At 29.6% G+C, this 17,980-nt stretch overlaps 2 protein-coding genes across 4 annotated transcripts; both read right to left on the reverse strand.

The window, feature by feature from the left end:
* Window positions 1–1,702: 1,702 nt before the first annotated feature.
* On the reverse strand, window positions 1,703–8,489 carry LOC102607807 (hypothetical protein). 3 transcript variants are annotated; one of them, XM_025093131.2, is made up of 9 exons: window positions 8,327–8,445; window positions 8,095–8,197; window positions 7,895–7,987; window positions 7,057–7,162; window positions 5,728–5,910; window positions 3,337–3,825; window positions 3,107–3,190; window positions 2,877–2,954; window positions 1,703–2,043 (listed from the first exon to the last, which is right to left on the reverse strand). In XM_025093131.2, exons 3-8 carry the CDS (start codon window positions 7,940–7,942, stop codon window positions 2,890–2,892), a joined length of 975 nt encoding a protein of 324 aa, XP_024948899.1. In that variant the 5' UTR covers window positions 7,943–7,987; window positions 8,095–8,197; window positions 8,327–8,445; the 3' UTR covers window positions 1,703–2,043; window positions 2,877–2,889. The 3 variants fall into 3 exon arrangements, 2 of the variants coding, with proteins under 2 accessions (XP_024948899.1, XP_006492507.1); XR_372256.4 differs by lacking the exon at window positions 8,095–8,197 and having other exon boundaries at window positions 2,877–2,986; window positions 8,327–8,489; XM_006492444.4 differs by lacking the exon at window positions 8,095–8,197 and having other exon boundaries at window positions 8,327–8,489.
* Window positions 8,490–15,722: 7,233 nt separating this feature from the next.
* On the reverse strand, window positions 15,723–17,694 carry LOC102607514 (two-component response regulator ORR10). The gene is made up of 4 exons (XM_006492443.4): window positions 17,289–17,694; window positions 16,977–17,152; window positions 16,481–16,551; window positions 15,723–16,366 (listed from the first exon to the last, which is right to left on the reverse strand). Exons 1-4 carry the CDS (start codon window positions 17,410–17,412, stop codon window positions 16,012–16,014), a joined length of 726 nt encoding a protein of 241 aa, XP_006492506.2. The 5' UTR covers window positions 17,413–17,694; the 3' UTR covers window positions 15,723–16,011.
* Between the last annotated feature and the right edge of the window lie 286 nt (window positions 17,695–17,980).

A 17,980-nucleotide genomic window follows, 5' to 3' on the forward strand; every position in this document is an offset into this window, starting at 1 on the left:
AATTTACTTATTTTATATTTCATTTACAAGTCTTATTTTTATTTGCATCATTTATGTTTTATTTTACACTTAATGTTGTTTACAAGTTTTATATTATATCTATAAGTTTTTATTTTATTTACCAATAATACATCAATTTTCCACTCTTATGTTGATTTACTTGTTTTGTCTTTCATTTACAAGTTTTATACTTTATTTATTTAATTTATGCTTTTTTTACACTTAATGTTGATTTACAAGTTTTATAATACATCTATAAATTTTTGTTTTGTTTACCAATCATATACTAATTTACCACTCCTATGTTAATTTACTTATTTTATCTTTTGTTTAAAAGGCTTATGTTCTATTTATATAATTTACTTATTTTATCTTTTTTTAAAGGCTTATGTTCTATTTATATAATTTATCTTTTGTTTTACACCAAATGTTGATTTATAAGTTTTATGTTAAATTTACATTTCTTATGTTTCATTTATATAATTTTCGTTTAATGTGGTTTTGATTATGGTACAAATTAGGGTTAGTTTGGGATTACTTTTGAGAAATTTAAAAGTGATTTTGAAAATCTAAAAGCTAATTTTAGTGTTTGCTAAAAAAAAATCAAAATTATTTTTGTCAAAATCAACCCCTTCTACTGCTGATTTGATAAGTAGGGAAAAAGTAGTTTTTAAATTCTAATTTTGAAAATTAATTTTATCATTTAATACAATTTCATAAATATCTTTAAAATTATTACCTAAACCCAAAATTATCCTTATTTAAATTGAAAACAAAATTAATATTTTAATAAATTTTTATTATAATTCATCAATATAAATTTATTAATATCAATTTGTTGGTCATTGTTATTAAATTTGTTTCACTATATTATAAATTTAATTATCAATTGTTTCAAGATTAAAAAAAATCAGTATATTATAAATTTTATTTTTAGTAAAAATTATTATAATACACAATTAAAAATATTTTATGTACATGTTTTTATAAGTACATTTTAGTCATTTGTTTTCTCTCAACAATTTAATAGTAAATTTTATCAAACGTCCATAACTGCTTTCAAAATTTACAGTACTTCTGAAAATAAAATTTACCAAACACTTAACTGATTCTCTACACACAGCTGATTATTTTTACAACACAACTAACAGCAATTATTTTGAAAATTACAGTATTCACAAATTGGTCCTAATATAGCATGAGGAGATTAATTGTATAAAATTATCATAACCACACAAGTAAAAATAATTATTATTATCATTATTCAACTAATCTCTTTATGTCACACATTAATTTGTACAAAAATTATGGTTCTCTCATTATTGAAATTATTATTAAACAAATTTAATAATCTTATCCCCATCAACCTAATATATGACAATGCCACGTTCAGTTTAGATTTTCTATCCAATCACACTAATTATGATATGATTAGTTATTAAATCAATGATTAGTTATTAAATCAATCATAATATTTTAGTATCTAAGTTTTATTTGTCATATATTAAAATTATTTACTTATACTTGAATTGCAGTAGGTAATACAAATTTTCTAGAAAAGTATAACAAAATTATGTCAAAAATTGTGATCTCACTTTCTTGACACTTTGATGTAGTCCCCAAATTGGCACCAACTTTCTTCACACTTTGATATGTAGTCTATCATACCACCAATTAATAGCACAATTAATAACAATAAAAATAATGCAAGAAACTTTAAACACCAACAAAGTGCCAATCTTTGTTCTTATCACAAGCTTGAAAAGAGAGATCACTAACAAGGAATTCCTATCGTCACCTAAAGACATTAGTATTGAAAAGGCAAAAACAAAACAAAAATGCAAACCAAACATTACTGTGAGGTGAATTATTCACTACTTACTATTTCTCCACAATCCTTATGTCAATTCTGCTCACTACATAATGATGTCAGACAACTTTTACACACCAAATGTTATCAACAAATTCAAGTTTCGACTGAAGCTTCTCCAGTTGTAAAATGTTTATATACAAAACCCTCCGACCCAAGGGTTCAAGTTGAACCTGCGGCGAAAAAAATACAAGAGGGAAGTGAGTTCAATAATGAGCTAGCAGTGATGATTTTCTGAAGAAACCTCATTTGCATCAACATCAGTATTGAAATATTTCCCTGAAAAAAGGGTATTGGAATCCATTCCCTTCTATTTTTGGGTACAAAATGAAAGGAAAAATCACAGGCAGGAAGATTATTCTTTTCAATAATTTCAATATTTCACAAAAGAATATTATTTTTACCTTTTTTGACAAAAAGTAGATGAAGATCTGCCATTGTTCATTAAATATCCATTACACACCAATATATATACATAAACACACACTAGAGCTGGAGCATCAAACAACTAAGCAAAGTTGGACTAACTTGAATTTTAGAAGGCATGCTGTGTCAATCATGATTTCATTCAATCATCAATACATCAAAGTCTGCCTCAATATGAGAAACAAGGCAGGTCATATTTATAGTGACCAAACTCTAAATAAAACACCACTTAAAATAATAAGAAATTTAATTTCAAGTGCACAAAGAACCTCCTGAAATAAGAAAACCAATTAAGGAAAATTAAATATTACTTAAACAATTGACTTAATTTAATGATAATTGTAAGACCCTATAAAACTAAATTCAGATCATCTCTTATTCTACATCACATGAACCTAAAAAAAAAGAGAGAGAGATACCAATAGCACATGGCAAATGTCATACACTAAGGTATACCACCCACATCCAGCTAAAATATGAAACAGTCTAGCAAATCATTGTACGCCAATGAACTACCATACCTTAACCAACAGAACCAAAGAAACTAACATAAAATGTTGAGCAGAAAAAACAGACTTACCAATTTGTACGAATTACTCACTGCCAAAATCCTCAAAGCTTAAGCCTTCTGATATAGTGTCCAATCTTTTATTATCTCCTAGAAAGCCAAGCCCTCAAGTCATGGACCCTCTTTATAATGTAGCAAACATTTACATTGTAAATAATAGGGAAAGAGAAAGTGAGCCTGCACCAAGGAAAAGAGGAGAGTGGGGTGGGAGGAAATGATTTAGGGCAGAGGAGGCAACTGACCTTGGTGTTCTCTTTCACGAGAATCCAAGAAGTTTTCAGTGTCTGTTGCTAGGAAAGGTGACCTCGGATAGCTCTCCAGTATATCTGCAGATATTATAAGTGAAATTCACCCCTATTAGAACATCCCTAATTTGTAAATAATGCTCCAGAACACATGCCTTCTTGTGCACAAGACCAACAATTGAGTTGCACCAAGTTATATAAGAAAAATGTAGCAGACAGATACAAACCTGAACTCTGAGAAAAGTCGGCTGTTAAATCTGAGAGGCTGAAGTTTCGAGGAATCTGACCTAAAAATCCAAATGTAGAACTGTCTGCATCTAGAAGAGGTTCATTTAGGGATTGAGAAGTGGACTCAACACTGCTGAAAGACGCAACAGATGCATCTGCAATTGACGGACGTGTTTCCAAGACATTCCCATCAGCACCAAATATGTAAGCAGAATTTCCAGAATATCCCCCTTCTTGTTTGATCATTACACCATTCACCCCTTGAATCAGGCCAACATTTGAGCTCTGCGCTGAAAGCATGTTTGGCGGCGCATCAATTCTGCGCATTGGAGCAGACATTTCAACAGCAGGGTGCAAACCTGTGTGTAATGATGATCCTCCATTGGTAAATGTATTAGGTAAACCGGAACCAACTGCATGGTTCATGTTTTCTGGCTTTAAAGCGGGTCCAGTATGCTCTGAGGGATAGCAGGCTGAATTTGAGGGCACTGTTAAAAAAAAACCGATATTAGTTACCATTTTGACAAGAAATAACAAGCCATTACATGTTCTGAACGGTATACATGGTTTTAAGAAAGTTTTGATCACAAGATAATCTGTGCACTACCAGGAAAACTCCAAGAAGTTCCATCACTATTCACTGGGAAATTTAAACACATTAATTTTAATTTAATGGCAAAAGCTCAGGAGACATCCATGGAGGCAAGAACTTTAAACTAATATTGTATTCTCCCACAACTATTACTTTTTGTTCTTGAGCAGCTATCTCAATGTCCAATAACCAATGCATTATATAGTTTAACAATTTGGTTACTTTTCTAGTAAAAGCACATTGTGAGGTTTCAAGTAGATGTCCGTGAAAATCAGGTTTCAAAAAACTAACAAGTCAAAAAAGGAAAAAGCACCACGATATCTTTATCAACCCATTCAACAAAAATAACTAAATGACAAGGCTGCTATTTTGTTTATTTGTTTACTTGTAAAATTATCTTCTCTACCATTAATGGAACTCCTCTTTTACAACAAAAGTAACTGGTAGAATCTTTCCATATTGTTCACTTCTTTTAGGAAAGGAACCCAGCTGTCATCACTCAACATCCATGATATTCTTACATAAATGAACACCAATCATAAGTAGTGGCAAGCCATTGACCATTTTCAATACAGCTTTCAGTTTGTGATAGAAAAATGGTAGGTGCCAAACAGAAAATACCAAAAAAAAAATTTGCAAAGAAAGAAATCATCAGTTTATTAAGGGAAAAAGTATATACATCAAATACTAGAATTTTTTTTTTTCTGGGGATAGGAAAATAAGTAGATTAGATTCCTTCTAATTTTAATAAAAGGTAATAAAATTAACTGAATCTGAAAGAGTGAAAAACATCTTTTGCACTCCTCTGAAATCGTCGTGTGCATATCATATTTTATTAACCATGTTGGACTGAATTTAATAGAATGGAATTTTATGTCACTATAGAAAAATTATACATATTGGTCAATATTTAAAATTTTTTGGACCTTGCTATATTTAACAAAAACAACACTAAGGCCCTGGCTATATTTCTCCTTTTGGAAAAAAAAAATAATACTAATTGACTGCAGCTGAAGATAATAACGAGAATGTCAGTTTAAATTAGTGCTTACATGAATGACGTAATTTCAATTAAATGAGAAGACAATGAACCATAGAAGTAGCTTTTAGAGAACCTCAAGTAAATCCTACATAATTGAACCCATGAAATAATTTACGCGACAGAAGAAAGGAAAAAAAAGAAGAGCTATGGCTGTATGAGACCGATGACCTTTTTGTTTTCTTAGTGGATCTATTAACTTGTACTCAAACTTCTAATTTCTATGGAAGAAGACTATCGACAATTCATGGAAAAAAAAAAATAGCACGTAAAACCAACTGTTGTTAATCCTTGCAAGGCAAGAAATAAACTTCTAATTTCTCTAAAAAGAGAAGTACCTCAGATTTATGGGAAGCATAGAAAGTAACATAACTGTAGCTAAACCTGAGAGATAGGAACTAAAATAATGTCATGTGATCATTTCTGCTTTTGTTCTTCTTCTGCTTTTTATTTTATTTTACTTACTTTTATAAAATGATTTTTTTAGTTTTTTTCCTTTGGGGAACACCTAATAAAAAAATGAGGTTTACTATAAGGACACTATTGAGAAGAAAATATGACAAAAGTTACCTTCAAAGTCCATGAACATGACCCAAAAAAACAAATGAATCTAAAATGCCATGAGGCCATGCTGGCCTATAACCACAGATAAAAGCACAAACAAACAAGATAAACAAATAAACAATGTTCCTGCTATGAAGCAAGCCCATCATGAATCAGAAACAATAAACATGTGCAGCTAGGTGAAAGCAGTCTTACATGGTGGGATATGAGAACCATTAGAAGTAGGTATGGAAGAGACACTGGTTGGATGAATTTGACGCATCAACTGCACTTGTTGCTCAAGCAGTTCATTAAATTCAACAATTTGGTGCTTCAACATCAATCTCAAATAATATGCCTTGAAGAAGTCTTGATTCTCTTCTTCGAGTTTTTGCCAAACTGGAAAGTAATAAAAAAAAATTCAAACATGTGAAAAGAAAAAGAAATATAAAACATCAGATAAACACAAAATTTAGACACAACTTTTTTAACTGCAGCACAAAAATGAAATCAGCCTCAGCATCACAAATTATATGTACAAATCCATTGCAAAAAGCACTGAACCCAGTGGCTTCACAGCTTTGATCTAACTTATTAACTGATGATGCAGGATGTCCATGTTTGCAGCATCCACAGAATAAAGATGCAATCATGCAAGAACTCCCTCAATGCCGTAACAAATACTTTCAGGTTTCAACTAACACCCTAAGATACTTTAAGCCATTTCTTGCTTCTGGCTCAACAGTAACTTAAAAGATCATCCAACTGCAAATGAAAGCAAACTTGAGAGATTTGTATGTTTTACGCAACAGGTGACATTCTATGACTAGAGAATTAAGTAACTTCCTTCTGAGCTTTTCCTAGTAACAGAACCCTCTTCATTACAACGAAAAGTGCTTAAGAAAAGTGACTTTCCATCCAAAAATAATTGGCCATGTAATACATGAAAGGTCTTGAAAACTATATAACATAAAAAAAATCATTGTCCAAATATGAAATTTGATCGCCTTCAATCTGTTTATTCCCTATTTAGAAAACTTGAACATTGTTAAGCCAATAACATTCATTATATCACTCAATTAGTCAACCCTTTATTTGGAAACATTATGTAAGAAAGAAAGATGCATTTTTAAGAACCAGATGATAAGTCTTACAAGCAATGAGGACCACTAAGGCCCTAACAAAGTAAACAATGGTATGATTGCAACGGCATGCTACCTAAAGACAAAAAATGTTAAAACCAAAAACCAAATGTCCACACAAACTAATCACCCAATGCAATGAGAAATAATAAGGAAAACATTGGTACAGCGGTATCTTTGACATCAATACTAAATCCAACCATGAACAGATTATGAAAAGCTAATGTTTCATTCACGTTAGTTCATCAGATCAGCAACAACCAAAACAGAAACAAATTTTAAACAAGTTCAGGGCTGAACCCATACATTAAAGTTGATAACTACGTTAATATATCATAGCATTAATTTTAAATCACATCAAAATGGAGGTCAGATCCAAGATCAGATAGAATTGATCAATTACCAAGTTCTGTAAAACCAGGCTCTATTTTTGCCTGAGCCAGTAGAGTTTCCACAACTTCCTTCTGGTTCATATACAATTGAAGACATCGTTCTATAAGATTTTGCACCTGAAATCACATATCAGCAAACCACAATTTAAAAACATTATGAAAATCAGGCCACCAACTTCTTTTAATACGACAAGAAAAGCCTTAAGAGAGGCATAACTTAAGATTTATTCTACCAAATGTTTGTTAACTATGACCATTCAGCTTCTAATGTCTATGATCTAAGACCAGCCTCACGTATCTGGGTTTCAATCTCCTACATTTTAAACTAAACTGCTTTTCTAATTTCAAATTTCCAGTAATTCAAAAAGAAAAGCTTCCAAGAGAACAACACAGTTCAAGAGCGCAATTACCAATAAACGACATGCTGCAATCTCACCATATGCGAAACAGTGTGTGAAAAGAAACTGTACTCAGCTTTGAATTGTGAGTCCAAGTCAAAAGCAAAAGAGTATTTCAAAGAAGAGGGAAACCTGGGAAAACTTTTGGTTTAATTGTTATAAGATATGCTCCAATTTCTACCCGGAACTGAACCAACCAAAGATCCAGTACAGGACCATTCTCATAATTTTTCTGTTGATATAACAGGAAGAAACTAGAGCAAGGATCTTCAACTCTTGATGGACCTACAACTGTTATATATAGTTGGAAGCGGTTGCTAAATTAACTCCTTTTATTTAAAGTTTAAAGCCAACAGAATTCAATATTCTTAATTTGCTAAAAGATGGCATGAAATTTTGATTCATATAAGTCGATAGATATTTGATACTCCGGCAGTAAAATTCATCTTACGAGTTGTATATCTTGACGTGAGACCCTCCTCGCTGGTCCAGTCGACATCTTGAGGCTCGAAACAAATGCAATACTTTACATGCAAAACTGCAACTGCAGAGGGAAATTCAATGAAACAAATATATTCTTGACAGACTAAACTGGCTTCAGTGATAAACCAAACCCAAAAAAGGAAATGAAATTATAAAAATTCAAATCACCCAATCAGCCCAGTCATTTAAATACTTCTTCAGTTGAGTGATTCAGTTATAATAGATGATCAACAAAACGCCGTGATCACAACAAGTTACCATAAAAGAAACCCTAAAAATATTCATATATGTTATTAAATTAAATCAATAAGAGACAAATTGAAGAAAAAAAGATAAAAAGAAGAAATCTTTATTTTTTTTAAAAAGGAAATATAAAATTGAAAATTAATTTTAATGCTACCTAAAATTCGCGTTCGTGCTAAATCTGCGCGAAACCCTGAGACTCCTGATGAGAGAGAAACCGAACCTTGGTCTGGTTTATATATTTATATATGGATATAGTGGAAGAAATGCTTTTGAGTTGTGATCAAATTGTTGTTATTGCTTAATGCTTTGCTTTCTTTTACTAGATCAAATAGTGTCGTTTTATGAAAATGTGACACGTGGAGTTAGGCTGACATGGGACCCATCCGGTCATTGATAGGGATATCTTTACCATCCGATCGTTTTATTCGATTGGGGGTCAAATGTTGGTCAACGATGCCAATGCCCACAATCCCAAAACAGATGTCAAAGAATATAAAAAATTCGGATTTATCACCCCAAGCCCATTCTTTACTGTCAAATCTAATGTAGCCTTTTTTATTTTTTTTATTTTTTTGAAATTTATTCTCACAATCATGGTTCATGGGTGTCAAGCATCCCACGACTGAGTTGATGGCATCGATATGGTTGAACATGGCTTTTGGCCATTAAGCTAATGCCTTTAACAATGTTGAAAGTGCTTATTGGAGTAGCGTGGGTATTCTATTCCATTTTTACACAGAAATAGAAAAAAGGGTATATAACTCCATTATATTATTAAATAAAAGTAAATTTTTGAGCTTGTCTATACGGACTTTCTGTTTTCTTCTTAATATATATATATATAAAGATTCCCACAAACATCAGATTCTGATATATTTTTACATTGTTATTATAAAGAAAAAAATATCAAATGTAATTGATACTTTCTAAATAATAATATAAATTCCAAATTACGAAAATTACATTCGTTTATAAGTATGAAAATTTGTTAATTTCAAGTGTTTTTTCAATTTATTTATTTGTTTTTTTGTAATTTATGTCTGATTCTTAGATATTTACATCTGAATATAAAAGAAAGTTATGTGACTTTTATCTAAAGAGGAAAGGTCTGAATAAGAAATAAATATTATATTTCAAAAATATCCCTATTAAATATACATATTTTCCATATACTTTGTTTTTTATTCTTTTAACACTAGAATAGTTTTTTTCTTCAAGCATAGCAAATGTTGAATCTTCATTCTTAAGGAGGGGTGTGTGTGTGTGTGTGTACACACATGCACACACACATATATATATATATTACAAATTTCCATATAAATATATATATATTACAGATTTATAAATATTCTTTTATATATTTTATCTCATACTTGACATAATTTTATTTGGATGTAGAAAGGTTGGCTGATAAATAGAGATAAAACTACATATATCTTTCTATTGTGGTTTTATGTATCATGCAATAAATTCTTGAGTACAAAATTATTTTTGTAACTTAATGTTAATGATAAAGAAGTGCAAGATGTGTATAACTTAACTGACTTGTGTGTTGCGATTGCGTATATATACTATACTTGAGTATTGTTTGATTTGATTTAGCATATGCTGCAACTTTTAGATTTAAGAAATTTGAAGTGTTAGGTGATTGTTATCGTGGATATCAATCTTATTGTCAACATTTGTTTTTAGTTTCAAGAAATAGAGGACAAGACTGTCTACATTAAAGAAGTTAATAACCATTAGCATAATTGATTTCTATTTTCAGTGCTAATTATAACATGTATATGATTTGACTCAATCATAGATGACTGAAAATGTTAGAGTTTGTAGAGCAAATTGGAGTGATCTTGTCGAAAGAAAGCAATTAAGTGATCTTTGTCTCATTGAGATGAAAAACGAATTTAGTTCTAGAGGAAATTTAGAGCCAGGTGCTTGGGTTCGAATTGGAAAAGAAATATTTAACAAACCTAGTAGAAGGCTAAAACAAAAGAAAAAAGAAAATTAAAAATGATTGGGATTATATGGGGAAAAAAATTTGAACATAGATCAAGATGACAACACTAGCAAGACATGGTTACAATCTCATGACCCAAACATTTGACTGACTACATGAAAGATGAGAAGAATACATAAAAGTAACATATTAATTATTTTACTTATTAGAATGAGTTTGTAATAAGGTGTTATAATATATAGGTGTTAATTGTTTTTTCCTTGTTAAACAAAAATATCCGGATGCTAAATAGTTTCATATAAGCTTTTAGCTAATGCTGATGAATTAAAGACTTCATTCTTAAGAGTTTTAGATATTAGGTCTAAGACATGGAGTTTTAGTATGAATGACTTACCAGAAGTGAAAATTTTGTCATCGATACTGGAAACACTTGTGCATAATGAAACTCCAATCAAAGTGGAGGATGATGATAATGGACCTATAACACCTGCATTAGATTACATCTAAGATCAACCATTCTAAGCAAAACCAAAAGGAAAGGAAAATTGATGAAACTCGTGAAGAAGTAAAAAACTTAGTAGAGGTGCTAGAGAAGACTGATGATGAAGGACCCTCAATTTAAAGATTATATTACAATTTTACGAAAGATTTTACCTATTCAAGATCCCCTGTCTTATTTAGCAATCAACACAGTATGCAACAAGACGAAATACAGAGAAGTGCAAATGAAGATGGAGAGTGACAAAGAATGAATATGGTGGATTCAAAATTTAGCAAAATAGGGTGGGAACCTCTTTTATTTAAATTGACATCTCTTGAACCTAAAGTTTTTTAGTACGCTTGTTGAATTTTGACAATATGTTTTCTTTGAAACATATTATATGGTGATTTAATGATTATGTTAATTTTATTTATTTATTTACTTTTTCACAAGCTTATTATTATTTCTTTATAAATTGTCATGTTCTTGTATTAGTTAAATGACGACGTAGTACAAAAAATTTAGATATTGTTATTTGTGGTTCTTTTTTCTTTTTTTAGATATTTCTATGGAAACTCTAAGTGAAAGAGGTGATGGTAAAACATACAAGGTTAAGAAATTGTTATGGAAATGATTGATTATATTGATACTTGATTTATTAATGCGGGTAAATATTGAAAGAGTGCTAGCTTAAAAAATTACAGGTTCAAATTTTACTAAAGAGCTTTTAAACGGACCATCTACTACATGTTATGAATTAATATGGATGAAGACGAATGGGTTTATTTATTATGTCAATTCTTGAAGGTAAAAATGGCTATAGCCTAACAAACATGTGTTTGTTGAACAAAAAATGGCAATGATCTTGATGATAATTAGTTACAATCTTCGTAATCGGCTTGTAAGAGATATTTTTCAACATCAAACAATGCACAAATACTTGATGAGGTCTTAGTAGCCATGATGAAGTTCTCGAAAGAAATTATTACTCCTCCTTCATTCTATGATGATTTAAGTGGCATAACTAATCACATGATATTGGAAATATTTAAGGTAAATTAATTTTTTCAATGATAAATATATTTCTCATATTAATAATATTTGCTTGTGTAGGGTGCTATTGGTGCAATAGATGAAACCCTCATTCATACACGTATTCCAATAAATAAGTAAGAGCCATATAGAGGTCGTGGAAAAAGGGAATGTTCACAAAATGTCATGGCAATTTTTGACTTAGACATGATATTTAAATACATTGTTGTTGGATGTGAAGGAGCAGCACATGATTCAAGAGTCTTGACAGAATCAGTTCATGATTCAAGAGTCTTGACAGAATCAGTTCATGATTCAAGACATAATTTTCCAATGCCACCACTAGGTAATCTTTGGACCAACAGATCAAATCTTCATGCAACAAATACGAGATCAACTAACATAATCAACTTTCTAAAGGATCTAATTTATTTTCTTGTCTTTTAAAAAAAAATTATCATTATAGTAAATTTGATTAACTTTTGCATTTGGAGCAATGTAATAATATTTTTATTTAAAGCTCAATTACTACCTAAGTCTACAAATGCTTGATTTTAATTGTAATGTGCATGTATCTAACTCATAAAATTTATAACAAGTATATATATACAGTTACAAGGGTATAAATATGAAATAACCATATTTCAGATATTTGTGATTTATAAAAATAAATAAAATACCACTTATATTCATATATAAAATATAAAAAAAAATGTCATTAAGACAAATGCTACTTAGACCCATGTAGACTTCAGTCAAATTGAAACTAATTCAGACTTTAAAAAAAAAAACAGACGCTACCTAAATAAATGATTGAGAAAAAAACACGAACATCCCTAGGATCTAAGCCAATTAGAACAGCTTACCGATATCAATTAGTAGATATCCAATAAGAAATCGCTTAAATGCTAAAAGAATTTCTTATGCCATCAAATAAGGATAAATTCTACTTAGAAATTTAGAGCCTTTTGTTTTTTTGTCAAAGGAAATTTATGAGTTTCTCTTTGAATGTAGAATTTATTAATTCTTTATGAATTTTAAAATGTATTCGGTACGGTAATTTGAAATTAATATCTAAAAATAAAAAATAGAAAAAACGTGTAAGATAATTTTTTGAAGAAAAATAATGACTATGCGTTTACTATATTCTTTTTCATGAATTTTTAATAGTCGCATTATGTATAGTTGTACAATTTTTTTAAAATTATATTTTATTATAGTAGATAATTTTTTTTAAAATAAAATAAACAAGCATCAACAAAATAACTTAATATAATGTGTTAAATATACAAATAATTATTTTCTTAATAATTTTTATTTTTGTACTATTAAAATATTTATTTAATGATTTACTTTAAATTTTGAATTTTGATCAAATTTATCATAAAATATTTGTTACAATATTTTCAAAATGTTATTGCACAATAAGTACATAAATTACATTTTACAACACAATTTATTTTGCCCTGTTTTTATTTGGGTAGAGAATCAAAAGATATTTCTATTATATTAAAAAATGAAAAGTATAAAACAAGATATTGTTGGCGTGTTACACTTTCCTTAAGAGAAACTGAAAAATCAAGATGATTATTTCTATTTTATAATATAACATTTTAATAATAATAATAATAACAATAACAACAACAACAATAATAGTAACAAATAATTATAATAACAACAAGGTTCGGGCTATTTACACTATAAAAATTACTTTGAACACTCTAATTTTTATAAAATATACATTACAAAAACATCCATCATATAAATTACCATTAACAACAATTTATTATAAATCGATTGTATATCATTATTTTGAACACTTCTAAAGCACACTCTTTATTCAATTTATAATTCTCATATTTTAAACTCCAAAACTTTTATATTTCAACTTCTTAATTAATTTTAAATGAACAATGGTTAAATCAGTTTCGAGAAGAATTTTAATTAAAAAGTTAGTGTGGTACTTTTTATTTTTGAAAAAAATAAAATGAAACAAAAGTATTGTAAAAGAGTTTTTCTTTTTTTGGCTTTGGCCCCTCTCATTCATCTCTTTGTCTTCTTCTTCTCCTTCTTTTTCTTTTTCTTTTTCTTTTTTTGGTGGTATTTATGGTTTTTTTATTATAAAATGAAAAAAAAGTATTGTAAAAGAGTTTTTTTTTTTTTTTGCTTCGGCCCCTCTCATTCATCTCTTTGTCTTCTTCTCCTTCTTTTTCTTTTTCTTTTTTTGTGGTATTTATGGATTTTTTTTATTATTATGTTCTCATTACAAGTTATTTTGGGTGTAAAATTCAATATTGAACATAAATAAGCAGTTAGATAATTTTTTTACAATTTGACTAGTTATATTGTTGTAAGTATATGCTAAATCTCTTAAAATTAGTGTGCTGAATAGTTTTATTTGTGTTTTAAGTAATTAAAGTTCAATAACTTAAATAATTTAAATAAGGATATTTTTAAAATTTTAAGGAATGTGGAAAGTAAAATTTAATTTTTTTAATTAGTATATGAATATACAGAGTAATAAAATATTCAAAATAATATTTAGAATACAAATAACCCTATCCTAATAACAATAATCATCATCATCACCATCACCAAACGTACATTTTTATCCGGCAAATGAAAAATAAAGGCAAATAGAAAGATACCAAGCCCAAATTCTCCCTGGCCCATCCCTAAATTCCTTTAACCCTTGTAGCTTGTCTACTTATGGTCCGGGTGTGTTTGGTGCCGCTCACACTGTATTTTACTGAATCCTTTTGAATTGAAAATTTGAAATGGATTATAGTAAATGTATGAAGATTCAAAACAGTAATATATTAGGTATTGCATCGAATTGTGTTGTATTTAAATGTTTATACTATTATTAATTGATTAATTAATTAATTTTAATTTTGTTATTATAAATGAACATTCTCACCGTAGGCAGTCAAACGCCGCCGTCCGCCACCATAGGTCACCGATAATCAAAGTCGGTTGAAGACAAATTTGATAGCGTTAGAACAACAAAATTGGAATCAGTTCACCAAAAAATAAGATGAAAACCGTCAACGTTAATAACCTACGGTCGTTAATAGCAGCGAGTTAGAAGACAGAGTCATCTCCATCCACTTGAGCGTTGTTCGCTCGTTGTGATTGGCGTGGCATTCGCCAAAAAGTAGATATGTTATAATCATATTCTTGTTATAATTATCTTTGGCCATCTCCATCACTGAATCTAAGTTACATGAGTTTTGAGTTTTGTATTCCGTAAGTTTTGACTTTGAATTTTGTATTTTTAGAATTTAGAACTCAAATAATCAATTACAATTTCTTATAAACAGGAGTCTTCTGTTATAAACATTCATTTGTGATTCATTAAACAGAAATTGAATGAAATTAAAGTTCTCTCTCTCTCTCTCTCTCTCTCTCTCTCTCTCTCTCTCTCTCTCTCTCTCTCTATATATATATATATCATATATACACATATTTTCTCTTTGAATATTACAATATCTTTCAGTTACAATATGTGTGTTATAATTAATAATAAAATAATTTTAATTTTACTTCCCAAGTCTTTAACTTATAAAATAAGATACAGTAATATTTATAAAGATATAAACGTTAAAATATCATATTTAAGGCTTTTATATAAAATATTTAAGGTTATTTTAACTTTTATAATAAGAAACTTAACACTCATATTTAAACATTAAAAAAAAATAATGAACATATCCTTCCAACGCATTCAGAACGCCACCAAAATTTTTCAAGAAGAATTGCTTGTTGTTAATAGTAACTCTCGCTTTCATTCAGGGTAAAATGAGTAAATGACCGAGTCAAAGAAATCTCTGTGCTCATTTAACTTCATATTTCATGCCTGGTCAAGTTTCTTCTTTCTACAAGACTTCGAATATTTATTTAAATATTTTTATCAATGAAAGTACCAAAATATCCCTTAATTAAATCTTTATTGACAAATCTGAACTACGTTTCATGGACCACTACTAGACTCACATTCTAATATCAAAAATGATAAAACCACGTATAATTTTATACAAATTAATGTGACATAAAAATTATAACAAATTAACCAAAAAAAAAGAAAAAAGAAACCCAATTCAATTCTGCATTTTGGTTATTCTTTTACTGGATCTACACATCACAGTGGATATACTGCCTATTAAAAAAATTGAAATAGAAAAATGTCTAACAAGAAAACAAAATTGGAATATGCATATTTTCATGTTAAATGTATACAAGAAGCAAAATTCTATCTCCACATTTCTATTCAGCTTGATTTAAGCAAGCATGAAAGTCTAATAAAAAAAAAGATATTATTATAAATAAAAAAAAGAGAAACAAAAACTTTTAAATTCTCCATGATTGGTTAGACAACAGTGGCAATACCATTGTATCTAGGTCTTGTTCTTTCAGGTGAAAGCCCCTCTTCCAGGGCTTTTCTCTTGTTATTGTTTGATTGTTGTTGTTGCTGCTGCTGCTGCTGCTGTTGCTGTTGCTGTTGCTGTTGTTGTTGCTGCGATTGTTGCGACTCTTGTGGTTGTTGCTGTGGTGGTGATGGTGATTGGAAATCAGATTCATCTGATTCTTCTTCTTGTTGCTGTTGCGATTGTTGTTTAATTTGATCTTTAATTTTGGTTTTCATCAAATGAGGTTTCAGTTTATTCAAATCCGACAATCGGACTGGCTTCAAAAAGAATTCTTCTGCACCCTCTTCTAGACATCTGTTATTTTACAAATTATGTATATAATCAATAATCAATCTCATACATCAATTTGCATATTGAAAACCAAAACACAGACACAAAAACTTGGGTTCAATTTTTGTGTATTTTTACCTGCTGATTCTTGAAGGAACATTCTCAGATGACATTATCACCACTGGTATGTCCCTTAGAGATGAAGATTCCTGGAAAATCAAAATTAAAAAAAAAAACAATAAATCTCTCAGATCTGGTAAATTCACCGTAGAACAAAACTTTTCAAGAAATTACGGGTGTCTACATCAGGGAAAAAAAATACAAATCTGAATAGGGCCCACGTGAAATCAAGCAAAATCTTTGAATATCTTTAACAAGATTTGGTTGAAAGACAAAATGATGTCAAAATATTTCCAACTAATATAGTAATTTGGAATAATATATTAAAAATAAAAAAGTACAAATCGGGAAAATAAAATATAAAAAAAAAGAGAATAAATTCGCGATAAGGTATTGTAAGTGCCTGATGACTTTGCCACAATTGGAATTCAGCTTTACATCACTCATAGTTTGTAAAATGTAAAATCAAGAAATTAAATTTAAATTAAAAATGAAAAAAATAATTAAAGCACACCTTGATTTTCTTGAGCAAATCATAGCCAGTCATTCCCGGCATACAGTAGTCTGTGATCACAAGATTTACTCCCACCTCCTGATGCATGTTTGGATAAACAGAGTGGCTGCTTTGGCCATCATCTTCATGTAATCCCAGAAATTCTAGAGCTTTACTACCAGAATCAACTGTAGTAACTGCCCATGTAACCAAAGAGGGAAAAAAAAATATTATATACATATATAAATGCCCAATAAGTGAATAAATACTATGATTTGAAATTTACATTTTATGAAAATGAAAAGTACAAGGAAAATAATAAATAATAAGTACCTTGATATGAAGAGGTCTTGAGGAGTCTCTCAATAAGCTTCCTGTCGATAATGCTATCATCAACTGCTAAAACATGAAACTGCGACTCTGCTACAGCTGCTGCCGCTGCTGCCGCCATGCCCATTTGATGAATAAGAATTAATCAATGTATTTGGGTTTTGTGTTTGTTTGAGAAATGAAGAGGTGGTTGCTAGTTTTGTAATGGAAAAAAAAAAGAAGGAAGAGCAAAAATCCGACCAGATTTGATCCCAAATCTTGCAAATTTTCTTAGTTGATTGGGCTTTGAATTACAGAGCAAGCAATGCTGAATATAATATATATATATATTTAATTACAGTACAAATAGAAAGAAGAAGAATAAAATAAGAAAATCAAATCCGTATGGGGATTTTGAGGAGAGAAGAATGGGAGGGGGTGGGTTTGATTTATATTGCAAGGAACGGTTGTTGAAAAATGTTTTATTTATTCATTTTTATTTTTTTTTGGGATGAAAGCAAAAGGTTGTTTGTGGGGGACCCGGACCCAACAAAATCTTTTCAAAAGATACAGCTGAGGTAAGCATATTACAAATGGAGCCTTTTTTATTTATTTATTTTCATTTCTTGTGTGTGAATTGTGAAATCATGTGTGGTGCCACCAGACAGAGAGGGCAATTTTCATTTGATTCCCTTTTGAGATTTGTTTCCCATGCC

The sequence above is a fragment of the Citrus sinensis genome, chromosome 9 (assembly GCF_022201045.2).
Source record: "Citrus sinensis cultivar Valencia sweet orange chromosome 9, DVS_A1.0, whole genome shotgun sequence".
Lineage (NCBI taxonomy): Eukaryota > Viridiplantae > Streptophyta > Magnoliopsida > Sapindales > Rutaceae > Citrus > Citrus sinensis.